A 24,590-nucleotide genomic window follows, 5' to 3' on the forward strand; every position below is an offset into this window, starting at 1 on the left:
CTTTTTTTAATAAATAATATATATTATAATGTTACTATTTCAAGCTACGTAAGTTTTATAAATCTAATTCAGATGAAGTTCCCTTAACTACCCCTAAAACACTATCAGGTACATATTTAGGTATGAAATTATCTTCATGTAACATACCAAAACTTTCTGTTGCATCTCTACCTCCAAAATTAACAATAGATTGTGATCCACCTGGATGATCATTTAAAAATGAAGTTAAATCAACTACTACATTTTTAATTATACACCAACAATCTGATGCAGTGTTGTGTTTGGCGATTTCTTCTAATGAAAATTCTTTGTTTGGGATTGTGAATGCAGTTGGTTTTTTTGATGCTTGTTTTTGTGGTGGTTGTGATTGTGGTTGTGATTGAGGTTGGGTTTGAGGTTGTGCTTGAGTTATTTGCTGCTGTTGTTGTGGTTGTTGAAATGATGCATTTGAATTTGAATTATCATTCAAATCAATAATAATTCTTTTACTATTTGGGTCAATATGTAAACTAATCATATTTAATCTTTGAGTAGCTGGTTGATCAGATGAATCAACTGGTGCTGCTGTAATTTGTTGTTGTTGTTCAATTTTTGAAGCAGGTTGAGATGATAATTTTTGGAATGAATAACTTGAAGCTTCATCAGCTGCTAATCTACCATAAACAACACAAGCTAATAAAGAAGAACCACCTAATCTATTATGACCATGTACACCACCTGCAACTTCACCTGCTGCATAAAGACCTTCAAATGGTTTGTCATCAACAGTTAATACTTGAGATTTATCATTGATTTTAACACCACCCATTGTAAAATGTAATACTCTTGTTATAAAAGATACATGATATTTTGCATCTGGATTATATACAAAAGGAGTAGTTGGGAAGAATTTTTTACCATATGGATCTTTAATTTCTCCACTAGCTGCTTTATTGTAAGTATCTAATTGTTGTTTCAAAGTTTCTTCACTACATCCAATTTCTTCACATAATTGTTTACCAGTAACAGTTCTCATTAATTTTCTATCAGTATAATGCTTTATATGGAAACTTAAATTTTTTTCACTTTCTTCACTTAATACTAATCTAATTGGTCCATTACCCATATTATTTTGTTTTTCCATTTCTCCACTTACCCAATCTCTAGTACCTAATTCATCAACAAATCTTTCACCTTTACCATTCAACATTATACCACCTTCACCTCTTAATGCTTCAGCCCCTAAAAATAAGAATCTTGGTTGAGTTTTTCCTTCAATAACATCTTTATCATTATAATCAATTAATCCAGTTGGATGAACTTGAACTTTATCCATATCTATTCCAACACCATTGTTTTTCATTATAATTTTTTGTCCATCACCAGTTGCATGAACACCATTAGTCGAAGGTAAATCAATAATATCAGGTCTATATTTTCTTAATAATGAATTTTTGGTAAAATCTGCAGCATATCCACCAGTTGACATAATTACCGGTCCATACATTTCAAATTTAGATTTATCTTTTAAATTTTTATATTTAACACCAATAACTTTATCATCACCTTCTTTTAATAAATCAATAACTTGACAATTTTTTAAAATCTGAACTCTGTTTGGTTCATCTTCACTTAATTTTTCTAATGTTTCTAATAATCTATATGTGATAGCCATACCTGGGAATTTTGAATCATGACCACGATGAGTTCTTGGTTGTGAATGCCCACCCAATCTTGAAACAACACTAAGATCTAAATTAAATATCTCTTGTAACCAATGTATAGCATCAGCAGAGTTATAAGTTAATACCTTAATTAAATCGGGATTAGCTCTATCTTTTGCTGTTTTCAAAGTATCTGCATAAAATTGTTCAACTGAATCCTTAATATCTAATTGTACTTGAGTTCTTGTTAATGCTCCATTTATACCTGATGTTGCTTTTCCAGAATTTCCCGATAAAAATCCTTGTTTATCCAATAATATAACATTCGCTCCTCTTAAATAAGCTTGATGTGCTGCTGATAAACCTGCTAAACCTCCACCAACAATAATTATTGGATTTAATGGACTTTCTGACATATTTTAAAATTTTTGTACTGTATAAATTAAGTGAATAAATGTGATGCTAGAATCTATAAAATCTGATTTTGAAAACCTTTTTGAGTAATGCACTGGTGGGTCAAGATTTAATCGAATATTCAATTATAATCAAATAAATAATGATTGAAATATTCAAAATGAGCGCTAATTTAATATTTATATTTCATTAATTCTTTGTGAAAATTAAAATTAGTGTGGGGAAGAATATTAAAGCGGAATATTAATACGAACTTTTCTTGGTGTTATTAAACTAGTCAATCTAACCGACCTAAATTAGGTCGACAGTTTAAATAAATCGACGCGCTTAAATTACTAAATCAAATCAAAATTAAACTTTTGCTTTCAGACACTTTTTTTAAAAAGATTTGAGTTTGCATAAACTTACGTCAAGAAGTCAAATTAGTATAACTATCTCGGTACTATATCTCCAGACCCTTTACTTCATTTCATTGAAATATGACATTTTTGACCCTTTGTAGTAAAAAAAGTTTCAACTTTGATATAATTTTTCAAATTGGAATTTCTCTAAGTTTTTTAATTTTTTATGTCTTATAATTTCTACCCCTTAAGTATGGAAGTTTTTTGATTGAACTTTTGTAAAAGTCCGAAACAGACACTAAATTTAGCCAATCATTTAGTGTATATGTGTAAGCTAATGATCGATAACACTTATAAATACGGAGTGGTTCAGCATAAAAGACATCGATCAAGTGTCAAAAAGAAGCTCAATATTCCATCATATAAAACGTTTTACTTTCTCAATGGACAAAATACTGGGAAAATAATTGTAAGATTTTGTAAAGTACAATGCACGTGACCTTAATTGTGTCTGGAAAATATTTCCTAGATAGTTCAAAAATTACATGAAACAAATTTTGTTATTTTGCAACCAAAGTTTTACATTCACAAACTGGGTTTCAAAGTATATCATTACCTATTCTATTTACTTCTATCCTACCTCAATAGTTGAGCCATTATCAATAACCGAAAGCAATTAAAATCAAACCACTCTAATTTTTAATCTAATGAGAAATGTATTGAAATGCAAAAGAAATATCATTAAATTGAGATTCACCAGCAATTAAACTATCTTCATTACTAGCTAGTTTATCATGATTTAAATGATTCCAAGTAGTAGCATCACCATAAAGCATAGCTGGACTTTTTACAATTTGACCTTTTTCTATTGTACATCTTTTACAATTATAAGTATCATGAGTATCACATTCAGTATTTGGTTGATATTGAAATAATTGTCTTAAATTATCAGCACTAAATAATCTTTCAACATCTTCTTTTTCATCTACTACACATGAACTTAAAGACATTTTCATTGATTGTCTTTGGAAAATTTTTTCTTCTATAGTACCAGTTGATATAAATCTGTAAATAAAACAATCTTTTTTTTGACCATCTCTCCAAACTCTTGCTAATGCTTGTTGATCAGATGCTGGATTCCAATCTGGATCTATTAAAATTAATCTATTTGCTCCAATTAAATTTATACCACAACCTCCGGCTTTTGATGATAATAAGAATATAAATTCCGAACCTTCTGGATTATTAAATTTATCAACTAATTTTTGTCTTTTATTTATATTCATAGTACCATCTAATCTTAAACATCCATATTTCTTGTAACGACACATTTTTTCAATTAAATCTAAAGTTTGAGTATAATTTGAAATTAATACAATTTTATCATCAGTTTCCGAATTAATTCTATGTAAAAATCTTTCTAAAATCATAAATTTCCCACTAAACCAAGTTTGAATTTCTCTATTTCTACCACCACCACCTCCAGACGATATAGAAGATTGATAATCTTCTGGAATCAAATGTTCACATCCTTCTAGATCATCTGGTAAATCTAATAAATCTGGATGATTACATAATTTTTTCAACATTCCTATAGCTTTTAAAGGTTGTGAACCTATACCTTTTAATAATTTTTTAATTTCTGGAGATGTTATAAAATGATGATATAATTTTTTTTGCATTGGTGATAAACCAGTGAACAATACATATTCATATTTTATTGGTAAATATTTTGATAAAATATCATTAGTTCTTCTAATAATAAATTTAGAAACCATAGTTGATAATTCTACCAATTTTGCATCTCCCTTCTCACGTTCTTTATCAGTTGCATCAGCATCTCTACCTCTTAATATAGAATTTTCAAAATTTTTTCTAAAATCATTTCTTGTACCTAAATATCCCGGATTTGCAAAATTTAATAATGAAAAATATTCAGATAAATCATTTTGTATAGGAGTTCCTGATAATATAACTCTTCTTTCACACCTTAGTGAGTTCAATGCTGTAAAAGTTAATGAATCTCCATTTTTCAATCTATGACCTTCATCAGCTAACATTAACCCTACTTCTGTACCAGCTAATTTATCAACGTTTCTACGTAATGTTTCATATGATATAATTAATACTGGTCTTACTACATTCCTACCCCTTGCAGTTGACCATTGTTGTAATGCAGTACCTAATTCATTTGATTTTGTACTTTTACCATCTACCGCTAGTGGAGTTAAAACACCTTCACCTAACCATTTTATTATTTCATTTGCCCAATTTCTAACTAATGATGAAGGACATACTATTATACATTTTTCAATTGTTTTCCTACCTCTCGGTGATTGCTTTAATAAAGTCCACATTAATGCTAAACATTGTAAAGTTTTCCCCAACCCCATTTCATCTGCCATTATACATCCTTTTGCTTTTGGATCAATTAAACCTGAAGTACATCTATAAAGAAATTTAACACCCGCAATTTGATGAGGTCTTAAAATTTTAGCTAATTTTGGATCTATGACAACTGGTACATCTGGATATTTTGCTAATTGCTCTTCTGGGTTTGTGACTATACCTAATATTTCAGCTAATGATTTATGTACTCTTCTTTTTTTGGTTGGTGGTTGACTAATTTCTGATGATTCTTCAGGTTCAATTGATGAACTCAGGTGATTTGATTTTGGAGGTTCTTCTTCGTCTAATTCTTCAATTTTGGGTATTATATCAACAGTTGGATCATATAAAACTATAGCAAATTCAGAGGTTGGATCATGTAATGCACGAGGAGGTAGTATTGGAATAACTTTATTTCCCAATGGTGGTGGAGGTGGTCTATTAAATTCATTTTTCTTGGTGTTGTTTTTACTAAACGGTATAGTGAAGGATCTCTTAAATTTAACATCATTATTATCAATATTTATTTGATTCATTGATCTTGGTAATAAAGCACCAAATTTTTTAACTCTTATAATTTCCCCATTCTCATTCACATTTGCATCATTATCGTGACTTTGGTTTTCAAAATCATCTATTGCATAGTTTGTTGTTTTACGAGTGGATCTAACTGGTCTATGTGAAATTATACCACTTACTGTTTCCAGTCGCGTTTTGAAGGGAACTTTAAAAGGTTTTGCTAATCTTGTCGCTGAATCTGTAACTTTTGCTGGTCTTTTGTCCTTTGGCACACCTGCACCTGACCCCAATGGTGTTGTAAATTCTTTTAATGGTTTTCTATAACCCATTTTGACTTGATGATATGTGTTTAAGATCTTATAGTAATAGTAAAACAAAAACAATAATAAAGTATACGCGATTATAATAATACACATTTCATAGCACAAAATCAAAAGTAATATATCCTCGTACAACTTTTCTTTTCAACTCATCAAAAAAATGGATCAAATATTAGCAAAAGCCTCAAATCAAGTAGTATCATTTGCAATTAGATCAGGTATATCAATTGCATCAGGGTATGCTATAAAATCAATATCAACATTTTTAGATAAGATACCTGAATCACAACAAAAGAAATTATTAAAACAACGTCATAAACTAAAATTAAAAATTGATATTATTAATATTACAATAAATTTAATAAAATTAGCATCAGCTAAAGGTAACACAGTATTAGAATCAACATTAGAACTTATAGATGATTTATATTTACAATTTACTGATTTTGATGAAAATTTAAATTTGGTTGTAAATAACTTATCAACTACAAACACTAAAGAAAGTGTAATTAAAGTTGAAAATTATATGAATAATTTATTGGTGGATATAAATGAAGCTATTCCAATACTAAATTTATCATTAATAACTTCTGGTATAAACCTAAATGGAAATTTAAATTTTAATGAAATATCACCAGGTAGATTATTACAAGCATCGAATTATTTAGTCAATAGTACACCCAAAATTGGACCAGTATTTGATTTGAATTATTATACAATTTTCTATAATCCAAGTAGATTAAAATACATTGATGGGGAATTAGAGGAATTAGATTGTATATCATGGAAAGAAACTTTTGCAAGAAGTTCAACCACTATTGAAAAAAAAGGAGAATTTTCATATTTTTTAACAATAACTGAAGATTTTAATGATGATAGATATCATGAAGATGATGAATTACCTCAAACTAGAAAAATAAATTTAAAAAATATTTCAACTATGTTTTTCACAATTTCTGGAAAATTATTAAAATTAGAAAATAAAAATTCCCCAGTTTTAATTTTAAAATTAATTGATGATAAAGATAATGAAGAGTGGATTGCATTAGGTCAATTAAGTAAAAATGAATTTGACGACGAAGAAGAAGAAGACAGCGAAGAAGAACAAGAATCAACAAAACCTAAAGTATTAAAATCAAATTCATTATCATTATTAGAATATATAATAAGACTTGCAAAATTACAACAAATTGAACAAAAATCAATACTAGCTATCCCTGACGAAATCATAAAATTATATTTACAAGATTACAATAACAATAATCAGAATTTACCAAAATCAATTAAACAAAAATCAAAAGAAGATCAACATAAGAATGAAACTAATTCAAAAATTACTCTAGATTCAAATATAAATAGGCTTAAAAATTTAGAAATTAATAAATAAATGTAAGTAAAAATTAATTTATTATTTATTATTATTATTAATACATTTATCTCATTACTATTATGTGAATATATTTCTCTATTTCAAAAAGCTTTTAAACTTTCTCAAACTTTCTCATTATTATTTGGAGTTGGTGTTTGATTATTAAAAATTGGCATGAAATAATCATTATATAATGGTATATCATCACTTTCTACCATTTGCTTAAATTCATTACTCATTATTCCATTATTATTGGGGAAATTTGCTTCATTGGTAAATGGATTATTATAATTGTTGTTGATATTACTGTTGTTGATATTATTGGGCATTTTGAAATCAGGCAAACCGTCAAATTCAAGTGGATAAGTTGAATTAAATTGATCATTATCTTTATCGTTGCTATTATCACCATTATTATTATTATTGTTATTATTATTATTGTTATTATTATTATTGTTATTATTATTATTGTTATTATTATTATTGTTGTTATTATTGTTGTTGTTATTATTTGAATAGTATGTTGGAATAGATGATGATGTAGATAAATTTCTTTGTAATTCACTAACACTATCATTATTATAATTGTTTTGATCTAAATTACTTAATGGATCATTATCAGTTATATTTTCATCAAAAAAATTTTCAGTATACATTTCACTTTCAATTTTACTTAATTGAGAACCAAATTTGTTTGAACCTAACCCAGTTTTACCAAAATGATGATGTGCTGTATTATGATCATCTGCTACATTGTCATCAAATGTAACTCCTCCACTTGGTGGAAAAGCTGTTGATGTAGTTGATGATGGTATACCACCATTTATAAATGATGTACTATGATTTATACTGTTGTTTACAAAATCAAATGATCTTGTTGAAGAATTTGAAGCTATGGATAAAACACTTTCTGGTCTTTTAGGTCGCGTTTGTTGATAATGTGATTGTTGTTGATGATTATGATTATTATGATCATTTAAATTTGAACCAAAATTTATATTAGTGGTTGATTCTGATGCTGATGCTGAAGTTGAAGGTAACGATGAATACAGATCTAAGTTATAATTTGTTGTATCTATTGATGGTCTAACTGGTTTTGGTTGATAAAAATCTTTATTATTTTGTGGTAATCCTGACAATGGTTGATTTTCATTATCAAAACTTGGACCTCCAACTAATGGAAATAATGGAAACATATTATCAACATCATCAGTATTTGAATCATAATTTGTTGGATCTATTAATGATGATTTTTTGGTCGAGTAATCGTTGTTTTGTTGTTGTGGATTTTGTGAATAATGAGTTGGAATTTTATCTGGGGTTGTTTCATTACTAAATTCTTCATAATTTTCATTTTTAGAAAACATATCAAATAATCCATTTTTTGTATCAAATGGTATTAGTATATCTTCTATTACAAAATTATCATGTAATTCAGGGTTTATTGGATGGTGTGATGGTTGTGAATTATTATTATTTGCAGTTGTTGATTTATGATCTTGTTGTTGTTGTTGTTGTTGCTGTTGATTATTTGTTGATGGAGTAGTAGAATTTTGTATACTTCCTGGTGATGAATCACTTGTATTTGATTGAACTGAAACAGATGTAGATCTTTTTCTTAAATCATTATCTAGTAATTGTTTTCTTTTATTATTCTCAATTATTTGATTATCTTTTGACTTTTTAATGGAAGTTGTAGATGATGAATTATTAATTGAACAAGTACAATGATTAGTTTTATGACAAGCACAATTTATATCATGATTTGAACCATTTTTTGATTTTTTACCACATGAACATGAAACATGTAAATTTTTTAATTTTCTATTTTCTCTACAATGTGAACATTGAGTTGCAGGTCTTCCTTTTGGTTTTATCATTGTTAATGGTTGATCAGTATGTGTACAAGTTGTTACTCTATGACCACGTATACAACGATCGCAGGCATATTTCACCCCATTAATTAAAACCATAATGAAATGTTAAAAATGAGATATATTGTAGATATATGAATATTCAATATTTATTGGTTGTAATGATGATGAAAATGATGATGAATAATATATATTGAATATTAAAGGCACAAAAAAAATTTAATAATATAATATATGAACTTGAGATATAGAAAAAGTTGTGGAGTTAAGTTTATAATATTGTTTTTGATGATACTAGATAATAATTCTATCAACTCCACTGATTAATAAATAATAATAATCTTCTTTGATAATAATATTAAATCTGATATAATAATAATGAAACTTGTATTAATTAAATATTATAAAAATTAATGGATTAGAAACTTTTTTAAAAATAAAATTTTGGTTGTAAAAAAAAAAATATTTTATTATGTAAATTTTCTTTTTAAAAAATATTGTAGTACTTTAAATTAAGTATCTGTTAAATATATTAATAACACTAATAAATATAAGTAACAAATTTCTAAAAAAAAAATGAATTAAAGATACATTGGATTGATAGAAATACTCCTTGTAGTAAAGCTAAAATAGAATAGTATATTCGTAAAATACGGTTCTTTCAATATTAGTTGTATTTATGAAAAAGTATTAGATAATGGAAAAGTAGATATAAAGTGGAAATGTAAAAAAACAACCAAAATTTTACTAATACAAACAAATTCATTATAGAATATTGATATAAAGAATAAAGATATTGATAAATTTAATTACAATAAAAAATTAAAACCCACAAAACTAATCTCATTATTATATATTTTATAAATGATGTAGTTATCATTATTTTCTAACATATTCTAATGTAATGTAAAAATAATAATAATAAAACACATGAAGGGTTAGGAATAAAAGGCAAATCAATACCGCCATTTCAATTAATATGTATGTTTTAAAAAATTATTTAATCAATATTTATCAATAAAGTAGACAGTATGTAGAAATTAAAATTAAATAGGGCGTGTAAAACGGCTGAACAATCTAAAATTAATTTCATACGAAAATTCTTAAATGATTGTTATGATATTTATCAATATTTTCAATTTTAATTATAAAATTATTCAAACAATGCTCATAATCCATTTAGTAAATTTTACTGTTAGAATTTAAACAATTCTTAGAAGTTTATAATTTCATTTCGAGGAAGAAAAATTATAATTAACAGCCAAGCAAAAGTCCCTTTTTCTTTTTAAATTTTAAGAAATAAGGGAAGAAAGAATTTCAAAAGACTATTTCTCAACATTAACTAATCTACTAACTTAATAAACTTTTCAGATTAATAAAGTTATGTATATTGAGTTAAAGAAATTGGAAAGTTATTTTTAGTAATTAATTTGAGCTATTAGTGCTATTAAGTAGTTAATTAATTTAGTTAAGAGGTGATAACCCTGAAAAAAAAAAAGATACAAAAATTTCTTTGATCAGTTCGTATCTTTAGATCTCAAATTCCTTTTTAAGAATAAGGCTAGTGGCTTTAAAAAGTATAGCCTTCGATAACCTGCTTTTTTTTTGTTATGATTTTTTGATAACTAATTTAGTCTTTAGTTTAAGTTTTAAAACGTTTATCTTGAATATCAGCTATCTTTACATTTCTACTAAAACATGTCTCAAAAATAAATAGTTTATTAATTATTATAATAATGCAAAAATATCATCTATATAAACTAATCTATATTGTTTAAACAAAATTAATCTATAATTTACTATTATTTTTAAATGGTGGATTAGTTAATGGTTGATAAACTTTTCTAAATAATTTATCTTCAGGTACAAATCTTGAACTAAATGCATTTATATCTAAATATTCTTCATTTAATTGATCTAAAGAAGTAACACCTAATAATCTCATATTCATTGTCATTTCATCTTTTAAAATTTGTATAGCTTTTCGAACACCTTCATCTCCATATGTTGACATTGCATATAAGAATGGTCTACCAATTCCAACACCTTTTGCACCTAAACAAATGGCTTTTAATATATCAGTTGCTCTTCTTACTCCTCCATCAATATAAACTTCGAAATTTTTATCTAATCCCTTTTTTCTTAATACTGGCATTGTTTCCATAAGAATTTCAATGGGAGCTTTTGCATATTCTAATTGTCTACCTCCATGATTACTTATTACTATACCATCTAATCCATATTCTGCTGCTAATATTGCATCTTTTACACATTGTATACCTTTCAATAATATTGGCATTTTAGTAATTGATCTAAAAAATTCAATATCTTTCCAATTTAATGAAGTATCAATAAAAGATGAGATAGCTCTTGCAGCACCTTGAGAACGATCACTTTCTTCATCACCTTGAACATTACTAACATCTTCAATATCTTTTGATCTCATATCTTTTTCTCTTCTACCTAATTGAGGTGCATCAACTGTTATAAATAAACCTTTACAACCTCTTTTTTCAGCATGTTGAACTAATTTTTTTGATATTTCTTTATCTGCATTTACATATAATTGAAACCATTGAGTTTGTTTATCTGTAGCTTGATCTACAATTTCATCAAATGAACAACTTGCTAATGTAGGAATCATTTGTATAACATCTTCTTTTGCTCCTGCTCTAGTTAAAACTTTTTCACCATCTGGATGACCTAATCTACCTAATGCAGTTGCAGTTATATAAAATGGTACTGAAGTGGTAGTACCTAACATAGTAGTTGAAAAGTCAATATTTGTAACATCAACCATAACTCTTGGTTCAAAAAATATTCTATGATAAGCATCATGATTTTCTCTCATTGTTATTTCATCTTCACATCCTGAACTATAATAACCCCATGCGGTTTTTTCCATTGTATTTCTTGCAACATATTCAAAATCATTTAAATTATAAATTTGTCCTAAATCTGGTTTATTACGAACATTTTTCAATCTTTGAATTTCTTCTGGTGGATTTGGATCTCCATTTTCATCATATAATAATTCTTCATCTTCTTCTTCTTGAGATTCTACTGTTGTAGAAACTTGAATTTGTCCTTCTGTAGGTATTGGATCCATATCATCTTGTTCATCATATTCAACATCAAATTCATCAACAATTTTTCTACCATTTGTTGAAGTTGAAGATTCTTCTTGTTTAACAACAGTTGTTTTAGTTTGTTGTTTCTTTTTTGGTTGAATTTTTCTTTTTTCAACTTCTCCTTTATGAAATTCAGGTTTTAAATATTTTGTTAAAGTATCTGGTGGATGAACTGGATCAAAAACTTTTGTTGCATCTTTACCACCATATTTTAATATTATAGCTTCACCACCTGGATGTTCTGGCATAAATTCAGTTAAATCATAAGCTTTATCATGAACTATTACCCAACAATCTTTTCTATTATTATGTTTACTAACTTCTTCTATTGAAAGTACCATATTTTGTGAATGTTAGTTATAATTTGAGTCTGAGATATTGTAAAATGAAGTTGTATAACGTAGATGCTTTTTTCCCAAAATTAATTAAAGATATGTTTTTATAATTAATATAAAAATAAGTTGTAAAGTTTTAATTCGATTGTAATTAATTAAGTGGGGTTGAAAAATTAATTTGTATGTAGTTTTAATATTGTATTAACTATTATCATAATTTAAAACCAATAATTTAATTCAAAATGGTAATCAATTACCTAAATTAGAAATATTTTCCGTAATTCTGACTATAACTTCTAATCGGAGTAACAAAATCTTATACTTTTAGTTTTGTACTATTCAAAAAAATTGTCTGATTTGTCTCGAGCTCTCTTCAGACACTTTTCTATTTTGAACTTCTGTTATTCTTATTCTGTTAGTTATTTCTTGAACAGTTGCTTGATGGAAGTCAAAATTATGACTAATAAATATAATAAATCTTGTGTTTAATTTTCAATTGAAGAAGTCTATATATCATCTATATTTAGAGTCAAATTTCATGCAAATCGAAGGATTAAATTTATTATAGTTTAGAGATCAGCGCATTAATTTGCGTTTTATGAAACTTTAAAAGTTTAAATAGAATTTGATTAACTATTATATACTACTTAGCTCTATTAATTATTATATAAACGAGTCAATGATCCATTAATAATTTCTAAAGTCATGATATTTCTAAATCTTTCAATATTACCTTTTTTAATATAACCTAATGAAATATTATTAATTAAAAATCTTGCAATCATTAAAGCAAAAACAATTGAATCATTAGATCTAACGATTGATGAATATTCAGTAGCATCAGTTGAATATTCAATTTTTGGTTTACCCAATCTTTCATTTAATTCATTCATAAAAGATTGACATTTTGAGAATAATTTAGTAATGAAACTCATACTTGCTGTAAATCCATAAAGTTTAAATGTTTGTTCATCATTATTTATTACTAACAATGCAAACCAATTTGAAATTCGAATTGGAATTAGAATCATTCTCATTTCTGTTAAATTGATTTTTTGACATTTATCAACTAATTCATCAATTTTACCAGTTAATAAGTTTTTTTGAAACTTACAATCAAATACATAAGTTTTTTCTTTTTTACCACCTTTTGCAATTAATCTTAAATAAACTTCAATAATTTCTCTTTGGATTTGTTTATTTGGTCGTAATGTTCTTAAATCTTTATTTAAAATTTTAGCTTTATATTTTTGAGTGTATTTGGTATTTAATTCTGTTTCGTCTTTTGCTATACCTTTTACTAATACTTTTGAATATTCGTCACTACTTAATTTTCTCATAGCTGGTGATGATGATGATGATAATGTTTCCTTTTTGGTAGGTCGTTGGGGAGTGGGTGCAGGTACAACCCTCGTTTGGTGATGAACAGCCCTTCTTCTGAAGCGTGGCATTGTAGGTTGATTTGATGATTGTAAGAAATGTTACGTGTCAGTGTCAAAAAAAATCCTATGCAAGAGTTTAGTATGATATATATTTTAAAGTCTCGTCCAAATTAACAATCTCTTAAATAATAATTTAAATCTGAAACAAGGGTTAGTCGTGTGATTACCTTAAGACCAACACATTTTGATGTGATTAATACGGTTCAATTTCTCGGCTATGACTCAGGGGCACCATTTTTAGAGACCTGAAATTTGTCAGGGTTCCATGAATGAGTTGAGTCAGGACAATAACAAGAAGGAAATTTTTATTGTGAGATAGTTTGCTCAAACCTTGATTAAATTTAAAGGAAAAAGTCACACTCATTAAACCAAACGAGATTAACTCTTTGAATGTGGAAGTGCGTCTTTTAAAGGGACGTTAGAAAACTTAGCGTAGGTCAACACATAGTTTCTTTCAATAAGCTAAAAAACCAATTGACTACAGAAGATTGTTGAATAGACTTGTCAAGCAGCTCATCAAAGATAATTGCTAAACAAGTTTCGATGGAAGCAATAAATTTTGGAGCTCAAGCAAACAATTCTATCTTGTTTCTAAATTTAGCATTCACAATGCTCGAACTTTTTCATAAAAATGTTATACGATCATTTGGACTAGTTATAATTCTAAAACATGAAACAAAGCTTTTCGTACTTGGCAAGAGAATCTCACAATTTTGTACCTTCAAATCTTAAAAGGGTAAGTTAAACCTTTGATCTAAGCAAAAATTTTTGAATTTTCACGGATAAAATACAATTTTTTTGCAACTTTCTCGGTAATTTTAAAACAAAAATTCCAAACATTAAACGGTCGTATAAAATTTGACATGAAATTTTTGGCATCAAACTTTGATACGATCAATACAATAGATGAATATAAAAATATGTACATATCCAAGATGACTTCCAGATAACTCAATTGACTCAACAAATACTAAACCAAAGTCATCAATCATGAAGTTATTATTACTAGGTCTTATACCAATTGCAATGTATTCAATTATGTCATCATTATATTATACATGGTTACCAACAAATTATAGATTTGATAAAGATTTACTACAAAGTTTAGTTAATGAAACAATTACATTACATCCAAATAATGCAACAGAAATGATGATTGATCTTGGTGCTAGAATCAAAAAAGAATATCCTGATATTATAAATGAATTAAATTTTAAAGATTGGGTTTACAATAACGCAGGTGGTGCAATGGGAATGATGTTTATATTACATAGTTCAATCTCGGAATATTTAATCTTTTTCGGTACTGCAATTGGTACTGAGGGTCATACAGGAGTACATTTTGCTGATGATTATTTTATGATTATGAAAGGTGAAGAAAGAGCAGGAGTACCTGGTAAATTAGAACCTGAAATTTATAAACCTGGAGATTGTCATCATTTAAAAAGAGGTGAAGTGAAACAATATACAATGCCTGGTGAATCTTATGCGTTAGAGTTAGCTCAAGGTTGGATACCGGCAATGTTACCATTTGGATTTGCTGATACTTTAAGTTCTACTTTAGATTTTGGAACTTTTTCTAAAACTTGTTATTTGACTGCTAAGGATATGATTTCAAATTTACTTAGAGGTAAATTTTGATTTTAGAGTTTGATGAAGCAGAGATCAAGTTTGTATATAGAATTAATCACGGAAAAAAAGCTTGATTTGGAATGAAACTTCAAGAATTATACTACTTTTAAGTCTATTTACTAAAAAAATCTACATATTAAAGTACACATACTATTAGAGAAAAATACTTCAAGTAGAGTGGGGTGCTCTACTTTAGAACACCTACCTAAAAAAGCACACCTTGATTTTTGAAAAAATTTTACGCACATATGTACTTTTGTGTAGCAATAATACACATGATATATACTGCGTTACGGATGTATAGAGTATTTTTTCTTTGGCAACTTCATTTTGAAGAAGTTTGAACTTAAACTAGAGGTAAAGACACAACCACTATTCCAATTGACCTCAGATAACCAATATTAGATTGTTTTTGGAGCGGAAAAATCTCATTCAAATTTTGAGCAATGTAGCTTCAAAATTGAGTACTTCAATACGAAAGTTAACAAACATTAAAAAGATTGCGCTTAATTAGCTGCAAAAAATTTGAAATATCAATGTTTCAACTCAAATCAAAATTTCCAAATTGTATTTTGATTTGTCTGGCAGTTTTAGTATTTAGTTTCAAATATAATATCAAATTTTGAGTTTGATCGTAGCTGTTTTGGGTGGGTTGGAAGGATAAATAATTTTCTCTCAAAAAAGTGATTTTTTTTTGAATCCGATTTTGAGCACATCATAATTGGTCTTTCACCACCAAACTTTATGAAGAGATAAAAGAATAGTATCTCAAACCGCCAGGTTTAAGATTGAAGCTTCAAGATTAAATCATGTTTGGTCAGGTGTGCTCAAGTGCTGAAAATGTCCCAACTTTTTTTAGGGATTTTGGATTTGACCATAAGTGACTCAATTTTGAGGTATTACTCATAACCAAATATTTACAGCTTATTCAGAGAGTGTTGAAATGGATGTATTCTGCTATGGTGGTTTGTACAGCATAACAACATAGTTATAGGCTGTTCTAGTTTGTATGGTATAGCTTAAACTCTCATACAAAATGCTATATAAATTACACAAAAATCAAGGTGTGCTTTTTTAGGTAGGTGTTCTAAAGTAGAGCACCCCACTCTATAATAAAAAGTTTTCAAATATTTGAGACTATTCATATTTAATTAAAAATTTTAATTCCGTTATAAAAATTTGACATATTATTTACACAAAACTCTTATAATTTTAATCTAGAATTTCAAATTAAAATTAATAGAACGCGTCTAATATATTGATATAATTTTATTATGTGTTGATTAAAGTGCTTGGAAGTAAGTTCAAGTATGCTGTGTACTTTTTAATAATAATCATTATCGTATACCTCAAGGCTGTATCTACTATCAAAATTTGTATCAAAATATTGGTGGGTAAATATCACATGCAATAATATTCGTCTATTGGTGTTTATTATTATTATTTAAGAATATTAAATTTTGACCAACTGAACACTACTTTTGTCTTCTTTGAATTCTCGTATAAAGATTTAAGTCGACGTCGTATTAAAAAATTTGAGATTTCTCGTTGTAAATTGAATCAAAAAAAATTATGAAACGAATTTGAATCGTCCTTGACGAGACTTTTCTCAGAACTGACCTTTACTGCTCTAAACAACAAAATTAGTTCATTTGAATCTAAATTGAACAAAGACAGTTTTTAAGCTAGCTTCAAATAGCAGTTATACCAATCAAATTTACTTTCAAGTTTAAACTTGTATTACTTTTCAATCATAGAAAAAGAAACTACATAATAAAATTATTTTAATATTCCACGTAAATAGTAATAAAATAAATAAATAAATAAATAAATATTTACAAACAAAAAAAATTTAATATTTGATCTAATCAACAATTTACAACTAAATTTATTGATAAACTTAATCTTACATTGTAACAACTATTAATAGACAAATTCCCAATCATATAACATTATCATAATTACAATCAATCATGGTATCACTATATGATGAAGGAACCCGTTGTTGGTATCCTGATAAAGAATTAGGTTGGGTTGGAACAATAGTAAAATCAAATAAATTAGAAGGTAAAAAACATATTATAAAATTAGTGTTGGAAAATGATGATTCAACCATTTTCACAGTAGAAACAGATAATTTATCAGAAGATAATGATAAATTACCACCCTTAAGAAATCCTCCAATTTTAGAAAGTACAGAAGATTTAACAAGTTTATCATATTTAAATGAACCTGCAGTTTTACAAACCATTAAAATACGTTATTCATTATTAAATATTTATACTTATTCAGGTATAGTTTTAATTGCAACAAATCCATTTCAAAGAGTTGATCATTTATATTCTCAAGATATTGTACAAAATTATTCAGGTAGACAAAGAACAGAATCAGATCCTCATCTTTTTGCCATTGCGGAAGATGCTTATAGATGCATGAAAGAAAATGGAGCAAATCAAACTATAGTTGTAAGTGGTGAATCAGGAGCCGGTAAAACTGTTTCTGCTAAATACATAATGAGATATTTTGCATCTGTTGAAGCTGATGCACAACAAGCAATTGGTCATGATCATAAAGTTGAAATGTCCGATGTTGAAAAACAAATACTAGCAACAAATCCAATTATGGAAGCTTTTGGTAATGCAAAAACTACAAGAAATGATAACTCATCACGTTTTGGTAAATACTTGGAAATTTTATTTGATAAAGAAATTTCAATTATTGGTGCAAGAATAAGAACATACTTGTTAGAAAGATCAAGATTAGTATTTCAACCATCTACTGAAAGAAATTATCATATTTTTTATCAAATTTTAGCAGGTATGAATTCTGATGAAAAAAAATTATTAGGATTAAAAAATGCCGAAGATTATAAATATACAAATCAAGGTGGTATGCCTCAAATTAGTGGGGTGGATGATGCTAAAGAATTTCAAATTACTAAAGATGCATTATCTTTAATTGGGGTTGATGATTTAAAACAAATGGAAATCTATAAAATATTAGCTGCTCTTTTACATCTTGGTAATATTGATATAGCAGCTACTAAAAACGATGCACATTTATCAAGTGACGAACCAAATTTAGTCAAAGCTTGTGAATTATTGGGTATAGATGCAAATAACTTTGCCAAATGGTGTATTAAGAAACAAATCACAACTAGATCTGAAAAAATTGTAAGTAACTTAAATCATAAACAAGCTATCGTTGCTAGAGATTCATTTGCAAAATACATATATTCAGCATTATTTGACTGGTTAGTTGATTACGTAAATACAGATTTATGTCCAGAATCTGTTGCATCTCAGATCAAATCATTTATTGGTGTTTTGGATATTTATGGGTTTGAACATTTTGAAAAAAATTCATTTGAACAGTTTTGTATTAATTATGCTAATGAAAAATTACAACAAGAATTCAATCAACATGTATTCAAACTAGAGCAAGAAGAATATATAAAGGAGCAAATTGAATGGTCATTTATTGATTTTGCAGATAATCAACCATGTATAGATTTAATTGAAAATAGAATGGGTATATTAGCATTATTAGATGAAGAATCAAGATTACCAGCGGGTAATGATCAATCATGGATTGAAAAAATGTATCAAAATTTGGATAAACCACCAACTAATAAAGTTTTCCAAAAACCAAGATTTGGTCAGTCTAAGTTTGTGGTTAACCATTATGCATTAGACGTTACTTATGATATGGATGGATTTATCGAGAAAAATAGAGATACTGTTGGTGAAGGTCATTTAGATGTTATGAAAAATACCAAAAATGAATTGCTTAAAGATATACTTAGTATTATTGATAAAAATGCTAGTGCATTAGAAGCAAATAAAGCACCAACTAAAGGTAAAATGATGAATAAAAAACCAACTTTAGGATCAATGTTCAAGAATTCATTAATAGAATTAATGAAAACTATAAATTCAACGAATGTTCATTATATAAGATGTATTAAACCAAATGAAGAGAAAAAAGCTTGGGAATTTGATTCATTAATGGTGCTATCACAATTAAGAGCTTGTGGTGTTCTTGAGACTATAAGGATTTCATGTGCAGGTTTCCCTTCAAGATGGACATATGTTGAGTTTGCTGACAGGTATCATATTTTAGTACCTTCAAAAGATTGGATTAAAGTAATGAGTGGTGAAACAACTCAAGAATCAGTTACTGGTTTATGTAATCAAATTTTGCAGACAAACACTGAAAATAAAGAGAAATATCAATTAGGAAATACTAAAATCTTTTTTAAAGCTGGTATGTTGGCTCATTTTGAAAAATTAAGAACTGATAAATTATATAGATCAGCAGTTATGATTCAAAAGAATATGAGAAAACGTTTCTATAGACAAAAATATCTTGAAGTTAGACAATCTCATATTGCATTACAAAGTATAATACGTGGTTTTGAAAGAAGAAGATATATTAAAGAAGAAAAAGAAAAAGCAGCAGCAACATTATTACAAACTTCAATAAGAGGACATTTAGCAAGAAAACAATACCAAAATACACTCAAATCAGTTGTTACATTACAAAAATCAATCAGAGGTTTACAAGCAAGAAAGAATTACAAATCATTACGTACTGAAAAATCTGCAACAACAATTCAAAAATCTTGGAAAGGTTATCAACAAAGAAAAGAATTTAACAAAACCAAGAAATCAGCTGTAGTTATACAATCTGCATTCAGAAGACAATACGCTTATCGTGAATTGAAAGCATTGAAAGCTGATGCTAAATCAGTCAATAAATTAAAAGAAGTATCATATCAATTAGAAAATAAAGTTATAGACTTAACTCAATCATTAACATCCAAAATTCAAGATAATAAAAAATTGATGGAAGAGATAACAAACCTAAAAGATTTATTATCTCAACAAGGTCAAGTAAAAGAAACATTGAAATCAAGAGAATTAGAATTTAATGAAAAATTTGATTCAACAAAACTCGAACATCAAGAAGAAGTTGAAAATTTGAATCGTGAACTAGCGACTATAAAATCAGATTATTCATCAGCTGAAGAGAAAATAAGACAATTAATTAAAGAACAAACAGAATTAAAAGAAGAAGTACAACGTACAATTGAAGAATTAAATAACGCTAAATCGGATCTTGTAAAACGTGATACTATAGAAGTTGACCTTAAATCTCATATTGAACAATTGAAATCAGAGTTAGCACAATTACATAATCCCAAAAGTCGGAATACGAGTAAACGTCACAGCAGTGCGTTGGCATGGAATTCACCTAATTCCATTGATAATCCTAGGCCAGTATCGGTTATTGCCATTTCAAATGATGATGATGCTAACATTGATGATATTAATGATGAGTTATTTAAATTATTAAGAGATTCAAGACAATTACATCGTGAAATTGTTGAAGGTTTATTAAAAGGTTTAAAAATCCCACCAGCTGGTGTTGCAGCAGATTTAACAAGAAAAGAAGTATTATTCCCATCAAGAATTATAATTATAATATTATCAGATATGTGGAGATTAGGATTGACTAAAGAAAGTGAAGATTTCCTTGGTGAAGTACTTTCTTCAATACAAAATCTTGTTTCTGTATTAAAAGATGAGGATGTTATTCCCCATGGTGCATTTTGGTTATCTAATACACATGAATTGTATTCATTTGTTTCATATGCTGAACAAACTATAATTGCAAATGATACATTATCCCATGAAATGAGTGAAGAAGAATTTACAGAATATTTGAAATTGGTGGCAGTTGTTAAAGAAGATTTTGAATCACTTTCTTATAATATTTATAATATGTGGATGAAGAAAATGCAAAAAGATTTGGAAAAGAAAGCTGTTTCAGCAGTTGTATTATCACAATCATTACCTGGATTTATGGCTCCAGAAAATTCACCATTCTTAAGTAAAGTATTTTCAGCAAGTGCTACATACAAAATGGATGATATTTTATCTACTTTTAATACATTATACTGGTCAATGAAAAGTTACTATTTAGAAGCTGATGTTATTGTGAGAGTTATTACAGAAATGTTAAGATTCATAGATGCATTATGTTTTAATGATTTGATATTAAGACGTAATTTCTTATCATGGAAAAGAGGATTACAACTCAACTACAATGTCACAAGATTAGAAGAATGGTGTAAATCTCATGATATAGAAGAAGGTTCAGCATGTCTTATACATTTATTACAAGCAGCAAAACTTTTACAATTAAGAAAAAACACAGCTGAGGATATTGAAATCATATATGAAATATGTTATGCATTAAATCCAGCACAAATTCATAAAACAATAAGTGCATATACAGCAGCAGAATATGAAACACCAGTAGCACCAGCAGTTATGAAATTAGTTGCAGAAAAAACCAAAGAAAGTTCAAGTGATGATTTATTCTTAACTATGTCAACAGATGGTCATTTCGAAGATCCTTTTAGAGAAATTGAATTAAGACCTTTTTCAAGAGTTGAAGCTTATGTTCCCGCATGGTTGAATTTACCTGTAATTAGAAGAATTGTTGAATTAGTTGCCAAGAATGCTTCAGTTCAAGAATCATCATCTCATCATCTTAATAATCATGAAAATGGTCTGTATGTAAACAATAAATAAATGATTTGATTAGTTACTTAGCTTTTATTTTATACTTTTTAATAAATAATTTTATTTACATTCAGTAGTCATAACGTCATTATATCTTTTCTCTGGTTATACCAAATTTTCATCACTACCTTTCAATTTCAATTGTAAAGCATGTAACCCTTTTAATTTAAATTCATCATCCAATACTTTATAAACTAAACGATGTCTACTAGGTAAATTTATCCCATTAAATGCTTCACTTTGCATTTTAACATAAAAATGAGATTCTGTTCTGTTTGAAGCACCTTGCATACCTGCGTGTTTTGCATGTTTATGTGAATCATTTCGTATCTCTAAAAAAGAAGGTTTAAATGAGTTGGTAAGTTTTTGTTGGATTGATTGCTCTATAGGTCCTATATTCGAGGATGACATTGTTCTTATGAAGCTTCTAAACATTAATTAATGTGGTTGGTTATGGAATTATAATATTTTGAAAATTTTAGATTTTTGTAATTCTTTCAAGTTTTAGATATCAGATCAGATCTCAAAATATGTATAGCTTAAAATCAATTACACCATCACTAATACGATCCACCTCAATAAAACCAATAAGATACTTCGTCACATCTAGAATACCAAGAAATCAAGAAATAGAAACAGTTGATCTAGCATTTGAAGAATTTATCGGCTCTAACCCTGAAAAATCACCATTAGTAATATTACATGGATTATTTGGATCAAAAGCTAATAATAGAACAGTAGCAAAACAGCTATCGGAAACACTTGCAAGAAATGTATATACTTTAGATTTAAGAAATTTTGGATCAAGTCCTCATATAGAAAGATTAGATTACCCAAGTTTATCAGCTGATGTTGAAAAATGGATCACGAATCAAAACTTTGAGTCAAAACCTATCTTGATTGGTCATTCAATGGGTGCTAAAACTGTAATGGCATTGGCTTTAAGAAAACCAAATATACCTCAAATGATAGTTAGTGTAGATAACGCACCTATAACTTTCGGTCATACTGATTCAAAATTCAATAAATATATAAATCAATTAAGATTAGGTATTGAGAAATATCATTACACGAATATTAAAGATGTTGATTCTAAATTAGAAGAAGTTGAACCAAATAAAGTAATAAGACAATTTGTATTAATGAATTTAAACAGAGGTAAAAAAGACGATCCAATCACTTCTAAAATCCCCTTAGAAATAATAGGGAACGCAATAAGTAAAGGAATGATTGCAAGTTGGCCATATAGTTCTCATGAAAATAGATGGACTGGGCCTGCTCTATTTATAAGAGGTACTGAGTCGAATTATATACCTGATGAAGTTATACCAGAGATATCTAATTTTTTCCCAAATTTCGAAATTAAGGATATTGATTCTGGTCATTGGGTTATAAGTGAAAAACCAAAAGAGTTCATGGAAGTATTAACAGACTATATAGAACGTCATGAAGATGAATAGAAAAATAGAAATTATAAGTATTATTTATCACTAACTTTAACTGATCCATCCCCTACAAAATCTCCATATATATCAAATCTTCTTTGATAATGGACAGGTATACCTTCTCTAGCTTTAGTAATCAAATCTTTATCTAATTCAGCATATAAAATTTCTTCACCTTCACCAGCTTCTGCAATAATTTTACCATAGGGATCAGCAACTAAGGAATGTCCATAAGCTTGATAACCACCACCTTCAACATCTCTTGCTGGTGAGCATAAAACAGTAAATAATTCATTATCAACTGCTCTACTTCTTGCTAATAAATGCCAATGTAATGGTCCAGTTGTAGTATTAAAAGCTCCAGGATAAAACATTGCAAATGAATTATTAGGACTTCTTGAAGCTATTGAAGCTAATTCGGGAAATCTTATATCATAACATATCCCCAATCCAACATTTCCATATTCACCTAATTTGAAAACAGTTGCTTTATCCCCACCAGTTAATGTTAAACTTTCTTGAAATGTTATACCATTCGGAATATTTATATCAAACAAATGAGCTTTTCTATGTTTTGCAATAATTTCTCCCGTAGGATTAAAAGTCAAACTAGTATTATAAATTTTATCATCATCACTTAATTCAGGTATTGATCCACCAACAATATATATTTCATGCTTTTTAGCTAGATCTGATAATAATTTTGTAGTCTCTCCCGAAGGTATGGTTTCAGCGTACTTTCTGAATTGGTCCACTGCATAAGGAGAATTGAAACATTCAGGTAACATTACTAAATCTATTTTTGGTTGTTTTGAAACTGCTTCTTCTATATATTTTGTTACTTTAGCTAAATTTGCCGATTTATCTGATCCTGCTTTCAATTGTAATAAAGCAATCCTTAAAGATTTACTTAATGGTGATTTCAAAACTGGTGATGTCATATTGAATTGAGTTGCGGTTAAGTATATATAGATGGTAGGTGATAAATAACTAAGTCAAGATTCAGATTATTACTAATACTTTTCAGATCAACAAATGTTTGATTACGTAATTTTGTGGGTAATATTTTCGCAGCCTAATTTAATAAACTATGTACTCCTCGATGAAAGAGATAGGCGATCTATTTGTAAAATAAATCGTTGAA

The 24,590-nt window shown here is 27.7% G+C and overlaps 11 protein-coding genes across 11 annotated transcripts; 4 read left to right on the plus strand and 7 right to left on the minus strand. All coding sequences in view use genetic code 12, as the record gives it.

Annotated features, from left to right (window-relative positions):
• Positions 1 to 55: 55 nt before the first annotated feature.
• On the minus strand, positions 56 to 2,059 carry OSM2 (fumarate reductase; the record flags this gene model as incomplete). The annotated part of the gene is made up of 1 exon (XM_051762459.1): positions 56 to 2,059. One exon carries the CDS (start codon positions 2,057 to 2,059, stop codon positions 56 to 58), a length of 2,004 nt encoding a protein of 667 aa, XP_051620536.1.
• A 1,043-nt stretch (positions 2,060 to 3,102) lies between these two features.
• On the minus strand, positions 3,103 to 5,634 carry RAD54 (DNA-dependent ATPase; the record flags this gene model as incomplete). Its single annotated transcript, XM_051762460.1, has 1 exon — positions 3,103 to 5,634. One exon carries the CDS (start codon positions 5,632 to 5,634, stop codon positions 3,103 to 3,105), a length of 2,532 nt encoding a protein of 843 aa, XP_051620537.1.
• Positions 5,635 to 5,785: 151 nt separating this feature from the next.
• On the plus strand, positions 5,786 to 7,012 carry KGF54_002026 (uncharacterized protein; the record flags this gene model as incomplete). Its single annotated transcript, XM_051762461.1, has 1 exon — positions 5,786 to 7,012. The coding sequence occupies one exon, from the start codon at positions 5,786 to 5,788 to the stop codon at positions 7,010 to 7,012; it is 1,227 nt and encodes a 408-aa protein (XP_051620538.1).
• Positions 7,013 to 7,116: 104 nt separating this feature from the next.
• On the minus strand, positions 7,117 to 8,874 carry CUP2 (Cup2p; the record flags this gene model as incomplete). Its single annotated transcript, XM_051762462.1, has 1 exon — positions 7,117 to 8,874. One exon carries the CDS (start codon positions 8,872 to 8,874, stop codon positions 7,117 to 7,119), a length of 1,758 nt encoding a protein of 585 aa, XP_051620539.1.
• A 1,783-nt stretch (positions 8,875 to 10,657) lies between these two features.
• CYB2 (Cyb2p) lies at positions 10,658 to 12,340 on the minus strand (the record flags this gene model as incomplete). The annotated part of the gene is made up of 1 exon (XM_051762463.1): positions 10,658 to 12,340. One exon carries the CDS (start codon positions 12,338 to 12,340, stop codon positions 10,658 to 10,660), a length of 1,683 nt encoding a protein of 560 aa, XP_051620540.1.
• Positions 12,341 to 12,990: 650 nt separating this feature from the next.
• On the minus strand, positions 12,991 to 13,785 carry KGF54_002029 (uncharacterized protein; the record flags this gene model as incomplete). The annotated part of the gene is made up of 1 exon (XM_051762464.1): positions 12,991 to 13,785. One exon carries the CDS (start codon positions 13,783 to 13,785, stop codon positions 12,991 to 12,993), a length of 795 nt encoding a protein of 264 aa, XP_051620541.1.
• A 981-nt stretch (positions 13,786 to 14,766) lies between these two features.
• On the plus strand, positions 14,767 to 15,417 carry KGF54_002030 (ERG2 family protein; the record flags this gene model as incomplete). Its single annotated transcript, XM_051762466.1, has 1 exon — positions 14,767 to 15,417. One exon carries the CDS (start codon positions 14,767 to 14,769, stop codon positions 15,415 to 15,417), a length of 651 nt encoding a protein of 216 aa, XP_051620542.1.
• A 1,964-nt stretch (positions 15,418 to 17,381) lies between these two features.
• Positions 17,382 to 22,010, plus strand: MYO2 (myosin 2; the record flags this gene model as incomplete). The annotated part of the gene is made up of 1 exon (XM_051762467.1): positions 17,382 to 22,010. The coding sequence occupies one exon, from the start codon at positions 17,382 to 17,384 to the stop codon at positions 22,008 to 22,010; it is 4,629 nt and encodes a 1,542-aa protein (XP_051620543.1).
• A 96-nt stretch (positions 22,011 to 22,106) lies between these two features.
• Positions 22,107 to 22,436, minus strand: KGF54_002032 (uncharacterized protein; the record flags this gene model as incomplete). The annotated part of the gene is made up of 1 exon (XM_051762468.1): positions 22,107 to 22,436. One exon carries the CDS (start codon positions 22,434 to 22,436, stop codon positions 22,107 to 22,109), a length of 330 nt encoding a protein of 109 aa, XP_051620544.1.
• A 95-nt stretch (positions 22,437 to 22,531) lies between these two features.
• On the plus strand, positions 22,532 to 23,461 carry KGF54_002033 (uncharacterized protein; the record flags this gene model as incomplete). The annotated part of the gene is made up of 1 exon (XM_051762469.1): positions 22,532 to 23,461. One exon carries the CDS (start codon positions 22,532 to 22,534, stop codon positions 23,459 to 23,461), a length of 930 nt encoding a protein of 309 aa, XP_051620545.1.
• A 20-nt stretch (positions 23,462 to 23,481) lies between these two features.
• On the minus strand, positions 23,482 to 24,387 carry NIT3 (putative hydrolase; the record flags this gene model as incomplete). The annotated part of the gene is made up of 1 exon (XM_051762470.1): positions 23,482 to 24,387. One exon carries the CDS (start codon positions 24,385 to 24,387, stop codon positions 23,482 to 23,484), a length of 906 nt encoding a protein of 301 aa, XP_051620546.1.
• Between the last annotated feature and the right edge of the window lie 203 nt (positions 24,388 to 24,590).

This window comes from Candida jiufengensis (genome assembly GCF_024610255.1).
Source record: "Candida jiufengensis strain CBS 10846 chromosome Unknown scaffold4, whole genome shotgun sequence".
Lineage (NCBI taxonomy): Eukaryota > Fungi > Ascomycota > Pichiomycetes > Serinales > Debaryomycetaceae > Lodderomyces > Lodderomyces jiufengensis.